Consider the following 20,817-nt stretch of genomic DNA (forward strand, 5'->3'; position numbering starts at 1 on the left):
CTCAAAAGGGCGGCGTGGTTCCGTACACAGGCTTTGGTGGATGGAGGGGCGTGGTTCCGTACGGTGACGTCGCCCGGCTTCTGCTGACGTGGCCCTCTCCGTGCGCAGGCGCAGGTCAGTCTGGGATTCGGTGCTCCGGGAGTTGTTGCCGGTGGTGACGCAGACGCCGGAGACATGAGTGAGCCCCACAAGCAGGACATCGCCGCCATCTTCAAGCGGCTCCGCCTCATCCCCACCAACAAGGTGAGAGCCCGGGACAGGGGGGGATCCTGCTGACCGAAGGCTGGGAGAGGAGTAAACAGCTGTGCCACCGGGGCAGGGAGGGTAATAAGCTGTGCCACCGGGGCAGGGGGTAAATAAGCTGTGCCACCGGGGCAGGGAGGGTAATAAGCTGTGCCACCGGGACAGGTGGGGTAAATAAGCTGTGCCACCGGGGCAGGGAGGGTAACTGTGCCACCGGGACAGGGAGGGTAATAAGCTGTGCCACCGGGGCAGGGGGTAAATAAGCTGTGCCACCGGGGCAGGGAGGGTAATAAGCTGTGCCACCGGGACAGGTGGGTAAATAAGCCGTGCCACCGGGACAGGTGGGTAAATAAGCCGTGCCACCGGGACAGGTGGGTAAATAAGCCGTGCCACCGGGACAGGTGGGTAAATAAGCCGTGCCACCGGGTCAAGTGGGTAAATAAGCTGTGCCACCGGGTCAGGTGGGTAAATAAGCCGTGCCACTGGGGCGGTGGGGGTAAATAAGCTGGGCCACCGGTACAGGTGGGTAAATAAGCTGGGGCAGGGGGGTAAATAAGCTGTGCCACCGGGGCAGGGGGTAAATAAGCTGTGCCACCAGGACCGGGGGGTTTATAGCTGTGCCACTGTTGCAGGGGGTAATAAGATGGTGGTGGGCAGCCATATTTCCTGGGCAGCGTGGGTGGCAAGGGTATAGGGAGCTGTGCCACCAGGGCAGTTGGTTATAAGGGGGAGGGGGCAGCTGTGTCACATAGGCAGGGGGTGTAACCTGGGCAATGAGGTGTGGGGATGTAGACAGCCATATTGCCTGGGCAGTGGGGGGCAGGTGGTGTAGACAGCTGTTACTTGGGCAGTGAGGGGCAGGGGGTTTAGGCAACTGTGTAACATGAGCAATTGGGGGCGGGGATGAAGAAAGCCATATTACATGGGCAGTGGGAGGCAGGTGGTGTAGACAGCTGTTACCTGGGCAGGGGTGTAGGCAGCTGTGTTACCTGGGTAGTGTTTATAGTCAGGTGTGTCTCCAGGTCAGTGTTTATAGACCTCTGTGCCACCAGGTCAGTGTTTATAGACCGCTGTGTCACCTGGGCAGTGGTTCTAGAGCGCTGTGTCACCTGGGCAGTGGTTCTAGAGCGCTGTGTCACCTGGGCAGTGGTTCTAGAGCGCTGTGTCACCTGGGCAGTGGTTCTAGAGCGCTGTGTCACCTGGGCAGTGGTTCTAGAGCGCTGTGTCACCTGGGCAGTGGTTCTAGAGCGCTGTGTCACCTGGGCAGTGGTTCTAGAGCGCTGTGTCACCTGGGCAGTGGTTCTAGAGCGCTGTGTCACCTGGGCAGTGGTTCTAGAGCGCTGTGTCACCTGGGCAGTGGTTCTAGAGCGCTGTGTCACCTGGGCAGTGGTTCTAGAGCGCTGTGTCACCTGGGCAGTGGTTCTAGAGCGCTGTGTCACCTGGGCAGTGGTTCTAGAGCGCTGTGTCACCTGGGCAGTGGTTCTAGAGCGCTGTGTCACCTGGGCAGTGGTTCTAGAGCACTGTGTCACCTGGGCAGTGGTTATAGACCGCTGTGTCACCTGGGCAGTGGTTATAGTCAGGTGTGCCACATGGGATTGGTGTTTTTCCTGGCTGCAGGGCAGTTTCTCAACTTCAGTCCACAAACCCTAAATTGATGCTTTCAATATCTGGAGCAGAGGTGTATTTATTAGAACATTTTAAAAGATACACAGGCAGGGTGGGTCACCTGGGCTATATAGGGAGGGCTGTAGAAAGACGGGTCACCTGGGCTATATAGGGAGGGCTGTAGACGGGTGGGTCACCTGGGCTATATAGGGAGGACTGTAAACAAATGGGTCACCTGGGCTATATAGGGAGGGCTGTAGAAAGACGGGTCATCTGGGCTATATAGGGAGGGCCGTAGACAGGTGGGTCACCTGGGCTATATAGGGAGGGCCGTAGACAGACGGCCCACCTGGGCTATATAGGGAGGGCCGTAGGCAGGTGGGTCACCTGGGTTATATAGGGAGGACTGTAGACGGGTGGGTCACCTGGGCTATATATGGAGGACTGTAGACGGGTGGGTCACCTGGGCTATATATGGAGGACTGTAGACGGGTGGGTCACCTGGGCTATATAGGGAGGGCTGTAGACGGGTGGGTCACCTGGGCTATATAGGGAGGGCTGTAGACGGGTGGGTCACTCCTGAGAGTAGCCTGACCAGGGGACCGGTAACCACTAGTGAGAGTAGCCTGATCAGGGGACCGGTGACCACTAGTAAGAGTAGCCTGACCGGTGACCACTAGTGGGAATAGCCTGACCAGGGGACCGGTGACCACTAGTGGGAGTAGCCTGACCGGGGGACCGGTGACCACTAGTGAGAGTAGCCCGACCGGGGGACCGGTGACCACTAGTGAGAGTAGCCTGACCAGGGGACCGGTGACCACTAGTGGGAGTAGCCTGACCGGGGGACCGGTGACCACTAGTGAGAGTAGCCTGACCGGGGGACCGGTGACCACTAGTGAGAGTAGCCTGACCGGGGGACCGGTGACCACTAGTGAGAGTAGCCTGACCGGGGGACCGGTGACCACTAGTGAGAGTAGCCTGACCGGGGGACCGGTGACCACTAGTGAGAGTAGCCTGACCGGGGGACCGGTGACCACTAGTGAGAGTAGCCTGACCAGGGGACCGGTGACCACTAGTGAGAGTAGCCTGACCAGGGGACCGGTGACCACTAGTGAGAGTAGCCTGACCAGGGGACCGGTGACAACTAGTGAGAGTAGCCTGACCAGGGGACCGGTGACCACTAGTGGGAATAGCCTGACCAGGGGACCGGTGACCACTAGTGAAAGTAGCCTGACCAGGGGACCGGTGGCTGTCTGGGATGTCGGATGTTTGCTGTCACACAAGGTTGCAGCCAGGTCTGATGATAGTAAATCAGGTGATAGCACATGATAGGCAGTAAGTACACACTGTGATGCGCTGTCATCTGTTACTGTCTGTGCCTGTAATAGTCAGACCATGAGACTCCTCTCTATCCATATGTTACCAGCGCATCATTTGGCTCCTTACTACAGTGAGGTCAGGGACTAATTCATACTTGTTAGCGAGTTTGCAGCGGCCAGCCTCCAGTTAACCCACCGCCCCACTAATGGATGTGTACGGCATCAGCTACATATCCATTCCCAGCCATGTGAATACGTCCCAAGGGGATGCAGTTGAAATCCCGACCGCCTATATCCCAGCACTTTGTCCCTCTGTGGGTCCATGACACCCATAGAGGGAGAATAAATAAGTGTGCTGAGCGTAGCGAAGCACCGGGCCCGCTGCGTAGCGAGCCTGCAAGGGGGGGCGATCCATGCGCCCCCCCTTGTCGGGATTTTGGCGTCAGGCTCTTAGCTCTGCTAATAAACGGATGGTTACCGACCCCAGACGCCGGATTCCTGTTAATCTTGCAGACGGCGCGCGTATAGAGATTGCAGGATGGCTTCGCGTATGCGTAGTCTGGGCCGTACACATGCGCAGTGTATCAATATTCGGCCGCTGTGTAATATCCCTATATTTATATCGCCCTTGTACTAATTCATACTCCTTTTACACCCAAATCCCGGATCCGACCCTGCATTTGGAACATGGATCCAAGCCAGGTCGGTTCCAGGATTTGCACCGTTCTCACTGCGGTGCTTGGAAATGACGTCCTCTCCCTTAGATGCAGAGTACAGCAGACCGCAGCGAAGGCTGTGCAGAGTATAGGAGGGTTATTCCATGTGTGCAGTGCTGAGTATAGGACAGTCTGTGCGGAGTACAGGAGTGCGCCGGGTCAGTGAGTAAGCGCTGCAGCATCAGAACTTTGACTCTTGTTGTGAAATGATGACAACGTAGCCGGCTTATCTCTCCGAGGTGCTCGCTGCACTTGTTTATCCTTCTTACGCTGGGTACACACAGCTAGATATGGCCGATTCCATGTCTGTAGTACATCGGCAGGTGTACACCTCATATGTCTGACATCGTGTCAGCCCTGCAGCACAGCTGATGCCCATCTCCGATCCTTCCTGTCCTGCCTGCAGCCGCATCTCCCCCCCCCCATAGGTTGCTACAGGGGATGTGATGCTGACCGATGTACCAATATCAGGCAGCATTGCATCGGGTGCCGCAGCTATTTGCCTTTTGAGATTACGATAGCCCATTGTAGACTATAGGCCACTCACCGCACTGTTGGCAGGGCAGTACGGTCAACATTAACCATGCATGCATGTAACCCCCGGCAACCGGCTGGGCAGTTTGCTGAGACGGGCTCCTAACAACCCAGACACATTTTCACCCTATAGGATCGCATATTGCAATGCAAACCTGGGTGGTAGATCCTATAATCAATGGAATGTCTCACTGATCCCACTGGTTCCCAGCCAATCAGAAGGCTGAACATCAGCTTCGTATTCAATCCTATCTCCATTGTGTAATAATAATGTGTGTGTGGTCCTAGAACCTCTTATGAACGGTTACTGTCTGGTAATTCCGGGTTTGCGAATGTACCTTTCAGCCCGGCCTACGTAGCATCCTTCGGTCTTGGTGCAATAAATGCTGTGGGGCGTTTGTATGTCATTGTGCATCTTCTCTCTCCTGTCCCAGGCGTGCTTCGACTGCAGCGCCAAGAACCCCAGCTGGGCCAGCATCACCTATGGCGTGTTCTTATGTATCGATTGCTCAGGGACACACAGATCTCTTGGAGTGCACTTAAGTTTCATTAGGTGGGTACATGGCATCGTTTACTAAACCTGGTTCTGTTGAGGGTGTTACATGCAGGAAACCGCTCCAGTAAGAGCTGTCTGTGTCGCATTCGATGCACTCATTACTTTATTGTACCCCAGCATTGTAACACCCCAGTGTAACCACTAGATGGCAGTGTTATGTGTTTGTTGTTTCATTTATGTAAGTGGTGTTTTGTAGTTAGTCATTTTTTTTTTTTTTCCAGATCAACCGAACTGGATTCGAACTGGTCGTGGTTCCAGCTGCGGTGCATGCAAGTAGGCGGAAACGCCAACGCAGTAAGTGTGATAGACGGCTTTATGTATTATATTATCCAATCAGGACTTCGTTCTTCCTATATTACATCTGCTTTGATTTGGGCTTGTATGTCTGCACCCTGAGCTGGGAACAGGTACAATACAGGATCTCCAGCTCTCCCCTATTCGCATATTTGATGATGCACCTCCCCCTTTCCACGTATGGCGATGGCAGCAGTCTGTCAGCTGTGATTCTGACCATCTGCACTGATGTCAGGGGAGAAGTCCCATTGTTACGTCCCGTACGTAGGGGCTTGTCATGTAGGGTGATCGCTGATGTCGGAAGCAGAGCAATGGGTTATTCAGGTTCTCTGTACCCAGTATGTGGGTGTCCCAGGAGTTGGGCTGATGTTTGGGGAGCTGGTGTTGCCGGTGTAACATATGTTTGTGGGTGGGAGCTGCCTGTGGTTTTGCTGTATTGGCCGTGGTCGTGCCTACTGGGTGACTGTACATATTGGTAGCACAGTGAACCATTGTGCTATACTGCTGCCACCTGCATTTATGATATTAGCAAGGAGAATCTACATTCCTGTCACTCCCATTCTGCAGCGAACTCCTGGCGTTCTCCTGTATCTGCCGTCTTGTGATCACGATCCGCCTGACTGCGCACAATGATTATAGACAGAGGAGATATGAAGGGAGGGGGGGGGTCCAATGCCCAAATATCTCACTTTTGAGTCCCCTACACAAAGGGGAAAATTAACTAAGATGGGCGTTCTGTTGAAGATGGGATGTTGCCAGTAGCAACCAATCAGTAGAATCTGATTGGTTGCTATAGGCAACATCATGTTGTCAATAGGACTCCCATCTTCATCAATCTACCCCTAAGTGCAGGGTCCTTTCATTTACACATACACCCGTGCATAGCGCCATACATTACAGTGCAATAGAACGCATGAATATATTTACAGTACATGGTGCCTAGCCGCTACAGCGCAGGGTATTAACACAATCAGCGCATTGGCCGCTATCTTGACCCCCACGGGCACTGTGCCCCTAACCCCGTGTTTCCAAGCCCTAGGCCTCATGTGCCAGTGTGGTTGTTGTCTTCGCATATCTCTTATATATTTGGCTACATCTGTCACTCAAAGTGTGTCTGGAGCTGTAACGCTGGGTGGAGCCTCTGACTCACATGACTGACTCACAGCCCAGTGAGCCCACAGACAGTGCCAGACACCCTCTGCCTCTCCATGTTACACAGCAAAGACACAGTTACTCACCAGACACACCAGGTGAGCGCCCAACACCTCCATACCTCCCAACATGATGCTCTGTTTGTGGGCTTCCATCTTAATTTATGATTGTCATCACCTGTCATTTTAAACAGGGTAATTGAACCTTTCTGTGTGGATTTTCTCTTGTGGCGATTCGCGGCACCCCCCTCCCGCGATTTGCAGCACACCCCCCGCAATTCGCGGCACCCCCGGTGACTCCCGCGATTCGCGGCCCCACCCCGTTGACACACCCCCCCCCTCCTCCGATTTGCGGCACCCCGTGACCTCCCACGATTCGCACCAACCCCCCGGGCCCCCCCTACCGCGGTTCACGGTGCCCCCCACCGCGATTCCCCACCCCTGACCCCCCCTCCTGTCATTGCGGCAACCCCGCGACCCACCCTCCCGCGATTCACTGCAACCCCCCGCGCCCCCTCCCACGATTCGCAGCACCCACACCCCCCCCCCCTCCCGCAATTCACGGCATTCACCCACGACCCCTCCTCCCGTGATTCGCGGACACCCCTCACCTCCAATCCCCCCACCACCCCCGCGCGCGATTCACGGCAACCCCAGGATTAAATGGCACGGCTATGGTCGACAATGAAAAAGGTTGACATGAGTTTTTGAAGATTTATTTTTCTTTTTTTTTATGTTTTCATATTCATTCTCATGTGTCGACATGGACACCAATGAGGTGTCACACTTATGTCAACATTTACATGTGTTGAACTTTCTGTGTTGCTTTTTTCTTGTGGCAATTTTTTTCCAGTGACAACTATGTGCACGTCAACCTACACATCATCAACCAATTCTTTGTATAATATATAACACCTGTTCTGTTTTACTGTAGGTGTTTTAAGTCAGATCTTTTACTGCTACTATTACTGTTTATGTAAATGCATTCTGAATGACAGCAACATCCTACCATCCTTCTACAAGAATATATAACCAACTAGGTGATTCATCGCGCCCCGTGCCCCCCCCCCCTCCTGCAATTCACGGACCCCCCGCGCACCCCCCCTCCTGCGATTCGCAATCCCCCCTTGCGCAATTCACGCCCCCTCCCACTCTTTGCGGACCCCCGCCCTCTCCCGCGATTTGCGGACACCTGCGCCCCCTCCCTTCCTTGATTCACGGCACCTCCCGTGCCCCTCCCGCAATTCACGGCACCCCTAAGCCCCTCTTTAGTCCCCCGTATACTCACACACCCCTATCACTACCCAGCTTCCTGCTCTCCTAAACCGTAACTTCCACCACTGGGGAGTCGCTGATGCTGTTTTGCCCACATGCCCCTATCATGCCTCATAGCCCAGCCTCCTGCTCTCATGCACCCGAACTCCCACCCAGAAGGAGGAGACACTGACTCAGGGCCACCATCCTGTACTCCTGTACTGCCACACTGGACCCTCACCCACTGGCAGAAGCTGCACAGTATCTCCCACCCAACTCTTTAGTCCCCCTTATGCCCACACACCCCTATCACTACCCAGCCTCCTGTTTTCCTGTGTCGTGACCTCCGCCAGTGGGGAGCCGCTGACTCAGAAACACCATACTATACTATTGCACACACACACACCTAAACAACATGCACACACAGCCCCCCCCCCCCACACCCACAAATGTCACTGTACCCTCCACACTATCAATGTACATCTTACTCTGTAACCGCTGTTTAATTAAACAAAACAATGCACACCCCCTTCCACATCATATGCTCTCTATTTAACACATTTCACCTATAACTCAAGTTGCAATACAGGCATCTTACATACAATTCTAACCATATTTCTCACAATACAAACGTTTACAAATTAAGGGGGCGCAGCCCCTTACGACGGTGTGAAGAGCGCCCATAGGGCGCGATGGAATCACCTAGTTGCCAAATATTTAGCTGAATCCACATTTTGGTTTGTTGCAGATGTCTTCTCGGGAATAGTCTGTGGCAGGTTTGTGGTCCAGTGGTGGTGTGTGCATGTCTGCCGTCACTGCAATGTGTAACTGTGGCTGTAGAGATGATACAGACGTTGTTATTGTGTGTCTAATGACTTTGTTGCCTTTAATAGGGGCACGAGTATAGGGTATTATAGAGGTAAATAGACAAGGGGGCCCCCTTGTGGCTGCATACTGAGTATACCGATCACTCCCCCACAGATGTGTCATTGTGTGCTCTGGTCTGCTTGTGTTCTGTCTCTGAATGCACAGTATAGGCTGCAGTAGTTACCAATGACGACGCTACTTTCCGATTCCCTTATACCAGCTGACACTTCTCCCTGCGGGGACAGATCTTACCACCTGTGTCAGCAGGTCTCTTACCAGCCAGTATGATCTCCTGGGATCTGTGATTGGCCAATCATCGCCCTCTAGCGTCAGTGTTCAGTAGTGCATGCTACAGTAATCATCTCTAGTGAATCACTTGTAACATCAGACGGGAACCTTAGCTCGTTAATCCTCTAGGCTAAGCCTATAACCTACCTGCCGGGGTGTCTCCTGCTCAATGTACATGCCTGGTCACCCAATGAGATGGGTAGGGACACCCCTGGGTTACTCGGGACCATATGTAGTCACTGCAGAATGAGTAAGGATTCCCCTGGTTCTCTCTAGTCCCTTAGTGAATCCTGGGTGTTGGACTCATGGACTCTCTGGGAAGTGATCACTGTGTACGCCCCAGGCATTCACTATAGGGATCAGTGATCCCTCTTCGCAGCCTGTCCTGCTTCTTCGCCTCCTTTCTGGGAACACTGCTCCATATAAGTGACGTTCCCCATTATAATGATGCCTCTGATCCCGAGATAAGCAGCAGATCTGTCCGTCCTTATTGTCACAGCCCGGGGAACCTGTGTATGGTCATATTATATCTCCCTATGTCTGACTGGTGTCATTATACAGCACCTCTAGTACCTCTTTGCTGATGCACCAGACTGATGTCTCTCCCCTTTGCCTCTGCTGTGCGCGGCTGACAGGCGCAGCTTATAATCACCGCCGGGGCATTGTATTAGTGACTCCTGGGTGTATAATGCTCTCATCCGGGTGCTGGTCTTCCAGAGGCAACGTTCCCACAGCATGGGGGCATGGTCATTAACCCACTGTATGCCTGCTGTGTAAACCTGAGCATGGAATGTACCAGGGGGGACGGTCAGAAATTCATTGTGTGTTCTCTTTGTTGTGTAGACTGCCTTCTTCCGACAACACGGCTGCAGCACGAACGACACAAATGCCAAATACAACAGTCGGGCGGCCAGTCTGTACAGAGAGAAAATAAAGACCCTTGCGACACAAGCCACTCGCAAGCACGGGACGGACGTAAGTATGCTGGGAAACGGCACACGGCGTGTGACAGCTCAGCGACTGCCAATCTCTGCCACTAGGTGGCAGTGCAGTAGACAGGACAGGAGAAGGTCATGGTTTTCTCTTTAGTTGCATCACAAGTCAAAAAACCGGTGTGATGATTTCTAGTCATAACCACCTGGTGGCGCTGCAGTCTGCACATTACTGGGCTGTAAGGATTGGTTACACGACCTGCATGCAGAATGTCATCATTAGAGGGCTCCAGTTTCCCAGAGCAGGGGATTGGATACGCTGTGTCAGTGTCTGCTGCTGATTTGTGTCTGTCTTCTTGACTACAGCTCTGGATCGATGGGTGCGGCGCTCCCCCGCTGTCACCCCAACAGAAGGAGAAAGAGGAGGACTTCTTTGCGGCACATGTAGAGGTATCCGGAACCAGGGCCTATATATATACATTGTACCATTTCCAGAGCCCTAACACTAATGCGGTCTCTGCTCTCATCTCTTACAGGTCAGCAACGCAGACTGGGAACAGCCCCAGATTCCATTTGAGTCTATAGTGGAGATTTCTCCAGCATTTGTCCCCAACAGCAGAGAAGGTATGATGGGGGTTCTCCGCCACGGATCAATGTATGCTAATGAGGGGGGGGGGGGCATCATACTCCTGCTGGGTAACCGTTTCTATCGAATAGGGGTGGGGGCTTGAATTGGAGGCTGTCAGTCATTGTGTAACACTCATGTTTGTATTTACAGGTGACCCCGAGGTGGGACCGAGCGTGGACTGCCTGAGTATGTCCCCCAATGCCGCACTAGGTAACCGCCATTATTGCTCCTCCATAGCACTTGTCCGTTCCTGCAGAGAGATTCCCCTCCTCTGTCCCCCGGTGCAGTTCTGGTATTGTAGTGGCGAGATGTGGCAGGGAGCTGCTATAAATGTATCTTGTCTGTTTTTTTATCTTCCATGTTGCAGCTGATTCAGGGAATTTATTATCTGCAGGAAGCACACCTACCAAAGGTGATTCTCCCCTGTGCTATCCGCTTCTGCCGCTCTCCTCCACCACCGGTGATCTACCCTCTCTCTCCCCCCCGCACTCCTTCCTGGTTAGCTCTGTAGATACAAACATGACGCAGATGTCTGTGTATGGTCACTGGCGATAAGTCAGACATCTCCCCCTCGCTTAGTACGCATTGGGGGTTATCGCCCCTTTGTGTGGGCAGAAATCTAGATTCACGGTGACTTTTTTTGGGCAATGCTTCCAGCCCTTGACAAAAGACAAATGTGTAATCCGATGAGGCCACCAAGCTGTCCTGCAATATACGGCACCCACCGGTCACTCGTGTCCTCCGCAGGAGTAATCCTAAGCTTTGAGTATTATATATTCAAGGTATGGAAGTATTTACATATCAGCAATGTGATCATTTACTCAATGGTAATGGATTTATTCTGTACTCTTACCGTATAGGGTGAAGGCACACGGGGGATGGTGTGGGGAAATTTAGGGCATTGTGCATGGGATTGACGCGTGTAGTCTCTTTATATAAAATGTATTTGTGTTCAATTAAATGTGGTATTTAGGAGGTGTTTCAGGTTGGTTTCCAAAAGAAAACTCCTTGCAGGTGGGGCAGATGTAACATGTGCAGTGAGTTAGATTTGGGTGAGGGGTGTTCAAACTGTTATCTAAATTGCAGTGTAAGAATAAAGCAGGCAGTACTTACACTTCACAGAAACCAAATAACTCACCCCCAAATGTAACTCTCTGCACATGTTACATCTGCCCCACCGGCAGCGCAGCATGGTTTTGTCCGTTAAAGGAGTTTACTTTTGCAAACCAACCCGAATCACCCCTTTCATCCCGAGTTTATTGATCTGCTTTAAACGCAGCAGCATCTCTCCTGGTTTTGTGATGGGTATGACTCCTCCTGTGTAATACTCGCGCGTCCGTCCTATGCACAGCGCGCACTGCCATACTTATTACATACCATAGGGCACAGGTCTGCGTCCTACTGCTGCCAAAGGAGTCTTCTCGCTCTGCGCATGGAGATCGCTGTGCTTCGCTCGCCAGAGCCGAGAATGAACGCTGCGTAATTCATTCTCGCCGGTGCGCATGGCTTGTTACACGTTGTGCTGTCCGTCTTTCTGCACCCAAATAACCAAAATGTATTGACTTGCAGATGTCGGCTCGATAATGAAGAAGAAGCCCGGTGCAGCTAAGAAAGGGGTAAGTTCTGCGCGTACGTATAACGCTGTGTTGTCCTGTCCGGAACGCCACGGAGTATCCCTGCCTTTATAATATGCCACGTAAACGTCAAATTCTCTGATTAACCTTCCCCCGAGTGTCCTCTGCAGCTGCTACAAATGTAATGGGGCCCATACACTTATCAGATATTGTATACAATCTTTTGATTTCGACCACAGCTGTTCGATAAATTAAATGATTCTATGCACTTTTTATGCACCATGCGGCGCGGGCCCAGCGGTTGAATGTCGTGTCGATAGATATTATGCGCTGCACTTAATATTTATCGAATTGCATGAGCGATCGCATGTAGTTTATCGAATTGCATGAGCAATTAGCGGGCGGCGGTGTAGCGGAGTGCTGGCATACATCAGTGGGCGGCAAACTTTGGAAAAAAAACATTAAAAAAGACTTGGTGGCCCTCTCATTGGCTGAGAGAGCACTCTCTCAGCCAATCAGGTGCCCTCAGATTCAGGCGGCCGCTGACTGGCTGAGAGAGCGCTCTCTCAGCCAATGAGAGGGCCACCCAGTCTTTTTTAATGTTTTTTTTCAAAGTTTGCCTCCCACCGCTGTATGCCAGCACTCCGCTACACCGCTGAGAGCTCACTCAGCCAATTAGAGGGCTGCCCAGTGTTTTGAAATGTCTTTTCAAATTCTGCTGCCCGCCAGCCCTCCTGCACAGCGCTCTGCTACACCGCCGCATAGAGGACAGACACACACACACATATATATTCTCTATCTAGTGTCTGTGTGTAACTGAAACACTGCCACTTGCTGGCAGCGAGCGCAGCTACAGCTTTCACATATACAGAAGCAATCACAAGGTAGCAGACTAACTTTCGAAGCTTTTGCTTTGAGTGGGCTTAGCTAGCATCTCTATATAGATATGTGAGCTGTGTACCACAAAACCCCAATATCCTAACCTTAAAGAGCAGACTGAATGGGCCAATCTGTTTATCTGCTGTCACTCCTATTTCTAATGGTGCCCATACACTAGTAAGATTTATCTTCAGATCTGGCTGGTTGGAACAAAAACATGGTTATAGATGAGTGACAGTTTGTCAGTTTTCCAGCATTTCCAAGCAAATGGTCAACTGTCATTTGCTCTCATCCATAACCAGGTTTTTGTTCCAACCAGACAGATCTGCAGATAAATCTGCATGTGTATGGCCACCTTAACTCCTAGTCACATTTCCTTAGAACCACGCCCCCAGTGGCCAAGTTAGGAAGTGTTGACATTCTTCTTCGTAAAGTGCTTCTCCCATTAGAAGGTAAGGGCATGATCTGAGGTGTCTCTTTGCCATACGCACCAGTGGCAGGTTGCACTTCCAGGTAGCATCGGCGTGATGCGGCCATACTCCTGTCTGTGCTGCAGCGCACGCATTGCCTCCATCGTCTGGGAATTGGGAGCCAAGGCGCACGTGCTGGCTGTCATGTAATGTAGTAATTGTGCATTTTCCAGCTGGGTGCTAAGAAGGGGGGGCTGGGCGCCCAAAAGGTGAGCAGCAAGAGCTTCAACGAGATCGAGAAACACGCCCAGGCTGCCGATAAGATGAAGGAGCAGGAGAAGGTGAACACCAGCAAGAAGGCCGAGGAGCCTGTGTGAGTATCTCCACCAGCCTGTGCCCTCCGGAGCTATATGGGGAATGTCCGCAATGCCATTTGTGTAGATGCCGTGCTGCACCCACAGGGAAGAGCAGTTGGTGCATCTGTGTGGAGTTTGTATGTACTTGTGTGTTTGTGCAATTCCTCTGGGTGCTCCGATCAAACCATGGGGCAGATATTATTAAGCCTGGTGAATTGATAAAGTAATGCAACACTTTTATCGCTTCACCAGGCTTAATACATCTGCCCCTTAGTCCTCAGGACCCCGCACAGGTCATGTTTTCCAGGTCACCTGTCAGGTATGCTGTATGTCACCAACTGTCACATTAACTGTGTGGGGTCCTGAGGACGGAGTTTGATCATCTGTGTCCTAGTACAAATGGGGGAATATGGATTGTAAGCTCCACTAAGCAGGGACTAATGTGTCTGAGTAATGTATGTATTATCTATGAAGCACTGCGAAATCCAATTTATATAAATGACAATACGTTAAACAGTCCCAGAAAAAATAGCTGTCAATAGGACAAAAGCAAAGCTTCTATCGCATGCCAGTACGCCCTCTAGTGGCCATCAATGGGTTTACCGGACTCCAGGTTATATTCATTAGTGCAAATCACGTGAACGATTATTGGAAGAATTGAACTAGGGCTTCACAGCAGGGAATTGAGTATTGCACATTACGGATCTAAGAGAGCAGATTGCAGACAGGACAGTCCTGCATCCAGGGTTCACCCATCTTATTATGTGTCCCTCATCTCTGCCAGCGTGGCGTCTCTGCGGCTGGCGTACAAGGAGCTGGAGATACAAAAGCAGAAAGATGACGAGAAGATGAAGAACATGCCCGCCAAGAAGAAGGCGGAAGCCGAGCGGCTGGGAATGGGTTTCGGCAATCGCAGGTAAGGAACGTCTGTACGATTATCTATGATATAAGGAATGGAAATGTTAATGAAACTACATGTTAATCCTGCTTCTATCTCTTGCGTGTCCTCTCGGTTCTGTTTTGTTGACCCTTTTATTTAACCTAAGTGTCCCAGCATCCCTGTTACAGACCCGTTAATACCCGGTGATTGGCTTATCGTGACCCTAATGTTTCCTGTGTCTGCAGTGGGATCTCCCATTCTGTGCTCTCCGAGATGCAAATCATTGAGCAGGAAGCCCCGAAAGGCACCAAATCCAAAAAGATTTACCAGGAGGAGGAGCCCGAGGATTTCCTGTTTATCTCTTCTCGGTCACGGTGAGACAAGTTCGGGGAACGCCTACATGAAACACGTAGAATTATGTTTATTTAATATTCAAATGATTGTACTAAATTTTTATTATGTTACGCCTGATTGTGAGGCTGACGCAGCAGCAGCGTTTGTAAGCTATCAAGGCATTGACACAAGTGTAGACCGGGCATACACTTTAGAATCCGTTGGGGTCCAGTTATTTAGTGTGATTTCTTTGTGTCGTCATGGACACTGATCGCTGTTACACCGGGCAGGCCTGATCTTCCATATTATGTGACGGTGATTTGGTGCCAACGGACCTGAAAGGGGACATTGGTTTCATTGCTGCTGCTTGTGTTCCACAATCCAGATACCGGGAGGACCCACCAGAGCCGGCCAGCAGTTTATTTCTCAATTGGGAAGATCAGTCCGACGATTTCTGGAAGAAGGGTTCATCCAACGACGATTCCAGTACGACTTTCAGCTCCAAGGCCGTCAGTTACGATGACAGGTGCGGGAGTCTCATTGCTTCTTATTCGTGCTTTGTAGGTTTTCACCGGCTGATTAGTGGCAGCAGCTGTGATGGAGCTGGCGGTGTGCCGCCCGCAGCAGTGCTGGAGCTGGCGGTGTGCCGCCCGCAGCAGTGCTGGAGCTGGCGGTGTGCCGCCCGCAGCAGTGCCGGAGCTGGCGGTGTGCCGCCCGCAGCAGTGCCGGAGCTGGCGGTGTGCTCTACAAGTGCCAGCTCTTCACTGTGATGGCAGCTGGTAGGCTCCTGCTAGTTGGCAGCTAGTTCAGGGGTTTAGATAAGTCTAGTGCCGCCAGCATATTTCATGCAGAAGTCATACATAGGTTTATGGTACCTAGTGTAAAGTAAAGGCAGACAGATCTGTCCTCATACACTGGAACAAGTCTGCCAAACAGCCAGTGTCAGTTGTGCACCAGATGCCAGTGACTCAGCTGCACCAAGCTTCCTTCTTGCTGAAAACGTGCGTCTTATTCACGTAGCTAAAACTGGAAGGGACCAAACTACACTGCTAGATTTACAATATGAATAAGACATAAAATTTAAAGAAATAGGCGGCGCGATAATCCTAAGTGGAGCTGTATGGAGTAGAGACGCTTGGTGGATGTGGACTCATCTGTATTATAGGAACACGTGTTTGCTTATACTCCTCCCTTTCAAGAAGCCATCTTGTAAGCAATGCTAACGTAAGATGGAAGATGGTTGTACCTGCGGCCGTGTTTGTGTTCTTGAAGATGGGACAATGAGGCCCTTATGCAGTGTTGTGTTTCTAGTTCATTTACAATGTGGGATTTTAGTATTTTTTTTTTTTTTTTTTTTTAACTGTATAAAACGGAATATAATGGAATTGTTTTCTTCTATTTATTTTAGACCAGCCACTCGCCGTAAACATGACATAGAACCAACCCCAGTCACGGACGATGCCCAGAAAAAGTTTGGCAATGCCAAGTCCATTTCTTCGGACATGTACTTTGGGAAGCAGGACAATGCTGATGTAAGTACACGTTGTGTCACGGTCCTGTATTGCGGTACTGTGCCAGTCATTGAGGAAAGCCCAACGTCTTCCATTTGTGCAATAAACTGGTTCCATGTCTGGTTCCGGGATGTATTTGCTCGAGAGCAGAGCAGGAGACGTCTGTACCTCCGGGGGTCAGAGATCAACCTGTAACTGGTCAGGTGACCTGATTGCTCCCGCAGCACAGAGAACATCAGCAGTGATGTTTTGCCGAGCAGACGGAGATTATCTCCCCTAGTGTGCGTATATGAGGATAGGCGTGAGATGCAATGGGTGTTAATGGGAGACAACTGAGATACTGGGAGCAGAAAGTGACAGATGTCACCTACTACTTTCCCTGTGTGTACGTGGATTCGTATGATTGGCGTGACATTGGACGTGTTCATTTTCTGGGGGTGAATTGTAATTTTGCCGTATTCCGATACCTCCTTCAGTACGAGACGAGAGCCCGGCTGGAGAGACTTTCCGGAAGCGCATCCATCAGCTCTGCCGACTTGTTTGACGAGCAGAAGAAGCAGTCTTCAGGTAACGAGCCCCCACTGCTGTGTCACTGTACTTGTTATAAACACCGTATTAATATTAGGAATATCCACCCTCATTGCTACAGTCACGTATAGAGTGTCTGCCCTCAGGTGGCATACTGGGACCCACAGCTTGCTAGACTCTCAGCTGCTCTCTGGGTGGGGGACATACCACCAGGGCACTACGAGTACACGTGACGCCTGTGCAACATCAGACCAGAGGGATGAATGTTCCCCAAGAACAAAACTTTGTAGTTTCTCAAAAGCCTTCAGAGTACAATCACTGAGAACAAACGGGGGGTGTAACGGCATCACTTTACAAATGTTCACCCCTCTTTGTAGAGTGGGAGGTAACGAGGACCCATGTTACGGATCATGTGGCACAGATGGGGGATGGCACTGCTGACCATTATTCATGTAATTCATGGTGTTTTGACCTATGTCTGTGGAGAGTAATTTGGGCACTTTTCTGTACAATAGGACGCTAGGCCATGGTAAAATGCGTAGGGTTCTCTATACACATCCTGACCCAGATGTAGTAGAAGTCATTTTCTTTTTATTTCAGCAAATTACAATCTGTCCAATGTCCTGCCCTCAGCTCCAGATATGGCAAACTTCAAACAAGGCGTGAAATCCGTGGCGGGGCGGCTGTCCGTGCTGGCCAATGGCGTTATGACGACGATCCAGGTTTGTGTTTTTGGCGAATGAAGAAAATATTTCATTTCTGATGTATTAATAGAAAACACAATGACTCCCACGCATTTTAGAGAAAAGCTGGTTTTGGCGTTTTTAGTAACCTCCTGCCTGCCCTATAGGAGGTAAGTTTTTACCCTGAAGCCGACAGTGGTACCTGACGATAAGTTTGGCCATTTGGTCTTATTGCATTAAAACAAATCACGTGGATATTTATATTGAATAAGTGATTTTGGCGGGTTTTTTTTATTATTATTATTATTATTATTATTTTTATTTTTTTATTTTTTTTGGTATCTAATACCGGAATATACCAGAGAACTTTATAGATGTTGTCATTCATTGATGTTCAAGTGCAAAGTGTAACTGTGGCCATACACACGCAGATTTATCTTCAGATCTGTCTGGTTGGAACAAAAACATGGCTATGGATGAGAGCAAATGACAGTTGACCATTTGCTTGGAAATGCTGGAAAACTGACAAACTGTCACTCATCCATAACCATGTTTTTGTACCAACCAGCCAGATCTGCAGATCAATCTCACTAGTGTATGGGCACCGAGAACCGCTGATCTGAGGCACTACAGCTCGTGTGCACAGTATGGCTGCAGACGTACTGCTAAATAACTGCAGATTCTACCACCGTCTTCTCTGGCGCTACTGCTTTCTAGAGCAGCATTGCATGCTGGTACTTGTAGTTCCACAGATTGGCAACCGTAGAGATTACGGAGCTCGTTTTCCGGTATTTACCGTTCAGTAAATAATGACGTTTTTCTTCCATATATAATAACGGCGACAATTGCTTCTTTCTCCAGGACCGCTATGGAAACTGACCCATCAGTCATTCCTACCAGCATTGCACATGCTGCGCTCCCAGGGAAGGCGCTGGGAGAACTGGGACTACGATGATTTCTCCTGCACAGGTTAAAGGGAGAAGCCACAGATTGTGTGTCCTTGGATCCCATGGAGTATAGTGATATTTTGGGGATTTGTTTTGTTTTTTTCCTGCCCCTTGTCCCCTCTTCTTCGTTTTGCACCCAGGTTGTATGGTAAAATCTGGTTCTGAGCATCGTCCTTCTCCCCTAAAAGACTTATTACCAATATTTATAAAGAAATTTTATTCCAGGGCTGCTGCAAAGCGCAGTTAGTTCTACGGCCGCTACGGAATATCGGCTTATATGAATGCACCAAATGCCACTTGGTTTGAATCTACCTAATTGTCTGTCCCTTTCAGTCCAGTCGCCTAATAGGCAATATCGGGAGGTGCTCTATGAATAAGGCCTTAGTGATATCGTTACTGCACAGACCAAAGCCTAAATGTTACTCAGGTATTTATCACATTGAAAGTGGCATGTATATAATTATCGTCTGAGCAGCCACAAGCATTGCGCGACAATCGTCTCCGTCTGCAGACCGTCCGTCAGCAGGTCTTAGGGCCTATAACTAATAAGGTTTCCCAGGCTGTGTCTTACCCACCTTGCCCCTCTATTAGACCCGTCGCTTACATACACTGTGCAGGCGGCCATCTTGAGAACTGCGCAAGACCATTACTTTTTGTTTCTCAGTACATTCCGCTGAACAAAATGGCCGCCTTCTGCGGCTCTATCCTGCAGGTCCCTTAGTATAGTTTAATTTAAAATGATTTAATACAGTGTGTGAGAGCTGGATCACTGAAGAATGAAGCGGCGGGATATTTATGTAATATCCCTAGTCCAGCGGTATGTTTTATTCCAATTTATTAGGTTGCCGCTCTCCTCCGCCTCCCTGCCGCTGAACTTACACCTGAATTTTTCCATTTAATTTTGTGGTTGGATTTAAAGAATTTTGTGTCGAAACAGATTTGAAATGAACTTGGCCCAGCTCAGGCTGCTGAATGTGAGTGCCACCATGTGGTCACAATAGGGAAGTGCGTATTTATAGCACCACAACTGATAGTTCTGTTGCGGTGGCTCAGAACAGTTACACAAGTACAAACCTTTGGGACTATACGTCTTATTTTAACCCATGCCACGTGTACAGGTTTACAGTACATTTTGTTTTACTTTGGGATTTTCAGGTACCTGTTCTTTTTCCGGCTACTGTGGAACTAAAAGTCTCAGCATATCTTCCTTGTAGTTTCACAACCGCTTTTCCACCCTCTTTCTTGTACATGCGCCCTACTGCAGCACCTCCTGAGGGCGTAGCTGTGCTTTCCGCCACGTTCTTCTATCAGGCGTACAATACAAAACTACTTTGTGTTAAACCGTTCTATCCAGCGCCAAGAGAGCAGCAGGGCCCTAATCCCAGAGACTGGCAGAAGCCGATAACCGCGTCACCCGTTGGCGCGACAACCCCCGTAATTCAATGCGAGTCACTTCCAAGTCAATTCTCCTAAAGCTTCGGTAAAAATTGAGTGTATTTTAATTGAGAGCTTTGAAGCAAGATCGAGCACAAGGATTTTTTAAGATTTGGATTTTATATTGATGAGACTTTTGCTGTGTTTTAGACAGCACGACCTATACTGTCAGACTCAATTCTATGCATTTTTACAGCAGAGTTTTGGTCTGGAAAGCAAAACGCTAAGTTTTTCTCTGTATATTTGTCTATTTTGTTAATCTTCTAATAGACAGGCGCCATCTTTGTAATAATTTGTATTCCGTAATAAAACAGAACATTGCATCGATACTGCCTGTATATTCATTGTGTGTAGCTCCGGGTATAATGGGTTATGCTATGGACTAGCGCGGTGGGAGTGGCCTGTCCAAAAAAACGATGCGGTTCTGATCCCAATCTGCGGTGGCAACACTACATTCAGGAGACAAGTGACTGATGGTTCACTTAATAAAATGGCCGCTGCTTTGTATTGGTCACAGGTGCAGGTAACCGAGCAACCAACTGCCCGCCCTATGGATTCCCACTGCAGACAGTAGCTGATTGGCTGGCTGTTTATCACTCTCCATTTTATCACTTTTGAAGCTTAGAGAATCTGGCCCTATGTCTCCCAGCCTGTCCCTTCACTGTATGTCCCCCAGCCTGCTCCTCCTTCACATTCGCTGTATGTTCCCCTCTCTGCACCCATTCACTCTGTCCCCCAGACTGTCCCCCCTTCTCTGAATGCCTATCGCTGCCTCCATTAACTGTATGTCCCCCAGCCTGATCCTCCTTCACTGTATGTCCCCCATTCTGCCCCCATTGACTGTATGTCCCCCTGCCTGCCCCCTCCCTTCTCTGTATGTTTCCCAGCCCCTTAT

General features: G+C 50.1%; 1 protein-coding gene across 3 annotated transcripts; it reads left to right on the forward strand.

The window, feature by feature from the left end:
• Positions 1–26: 26 nt before the first annotated feature.
• ARFGAP3 (ARF GTPase activating protein 3) lies at positions 27–20,251 on the forward strand. 3 transcript variants are annotated; one of them, XM_083181047.1, is made up of 17 exons: positions 27–243; positions 4,852–4,970; positions 5,195–5,267; positions 9,671–9,802; positions 10,126–10,209; positions 10,296–10,383; positions 10,538–10,597; positions 10,755–10,799; positions 11,957–12,003; positions 13,484–13,623; positions 14,391–14,522; positions 14,732–14,860; positions 15,205–15,345; positions 16,228–16,351; positions 16,807–16,897; positions 17,492–17,580; positions 18,403–20,251. In XM_083181047.1, exons 1-17 carry the CDS (start codon positions 175–177, stop codon positions 18,418–18,420), a joined length of 1,581 nt encoding a protein of 526 aa, XP_083037173.1. In that variant the 5' UTR covers positions 27–174; the 3' UTR covers positions 18,421–20,251. The 3 variants fall into 3 exon arrangements, with proteins under 3 accessions (XP_083037173.1, XP_083037172.1, XP_083037174.1); XM_083181046.1 differs by having other exon boundaries at positions 28–243; positions 17,459–17,580; XM_083181048.1 differs by lacking the exon at positions 10,755–10,799 and having other exon boundaries at positions 28–243; positions 17,459–17,580.
• The last annotated feature ends 566 nt before the right edge of the window (positions 20,252–20,817 follow it).

This window comes from Crinia signifera, chromosome 4, assembly GCF_055691185.1.
Source record: "Crinia signifera chromosome 4, ASM5569118v1, whole genome shotgun sequence".
NCBI classification, from domain to species: Eukaryota; Metazoa; Chordata; class Amphibia; order Anura; family Myobatrachidae; genus Crinia; species Crinia signifera.

What these genes read in the sequence shown, in the direction of transcription:
- ARFGAP3 (XM_083181046.1), top strand. Translation starts at nt 175, where the DNA reads ATGAGTGAGCCCCACAAGCAGGACATCGCCGCCATCTTCAAGCGGCTC. An exon ending in AAGAAGGCCGAGGAGCCTGT is followed by an intron (nt 13,624 to 14,390) that starts GTGAGTATCTCC and finishes CATCTCTGCCAG; the next exon opens with CGTGGCGTCTCTGCGGCTGG. An exon ending in ATGGGTTTCGGCAATCGCAG is followed by an intron (nt 14,523 to 14,731) that starts GTAAGGAACGTC and finishes CTGTGTCTGCAG; the next exon opens with TGGGATCTCCCATTCTGTGC.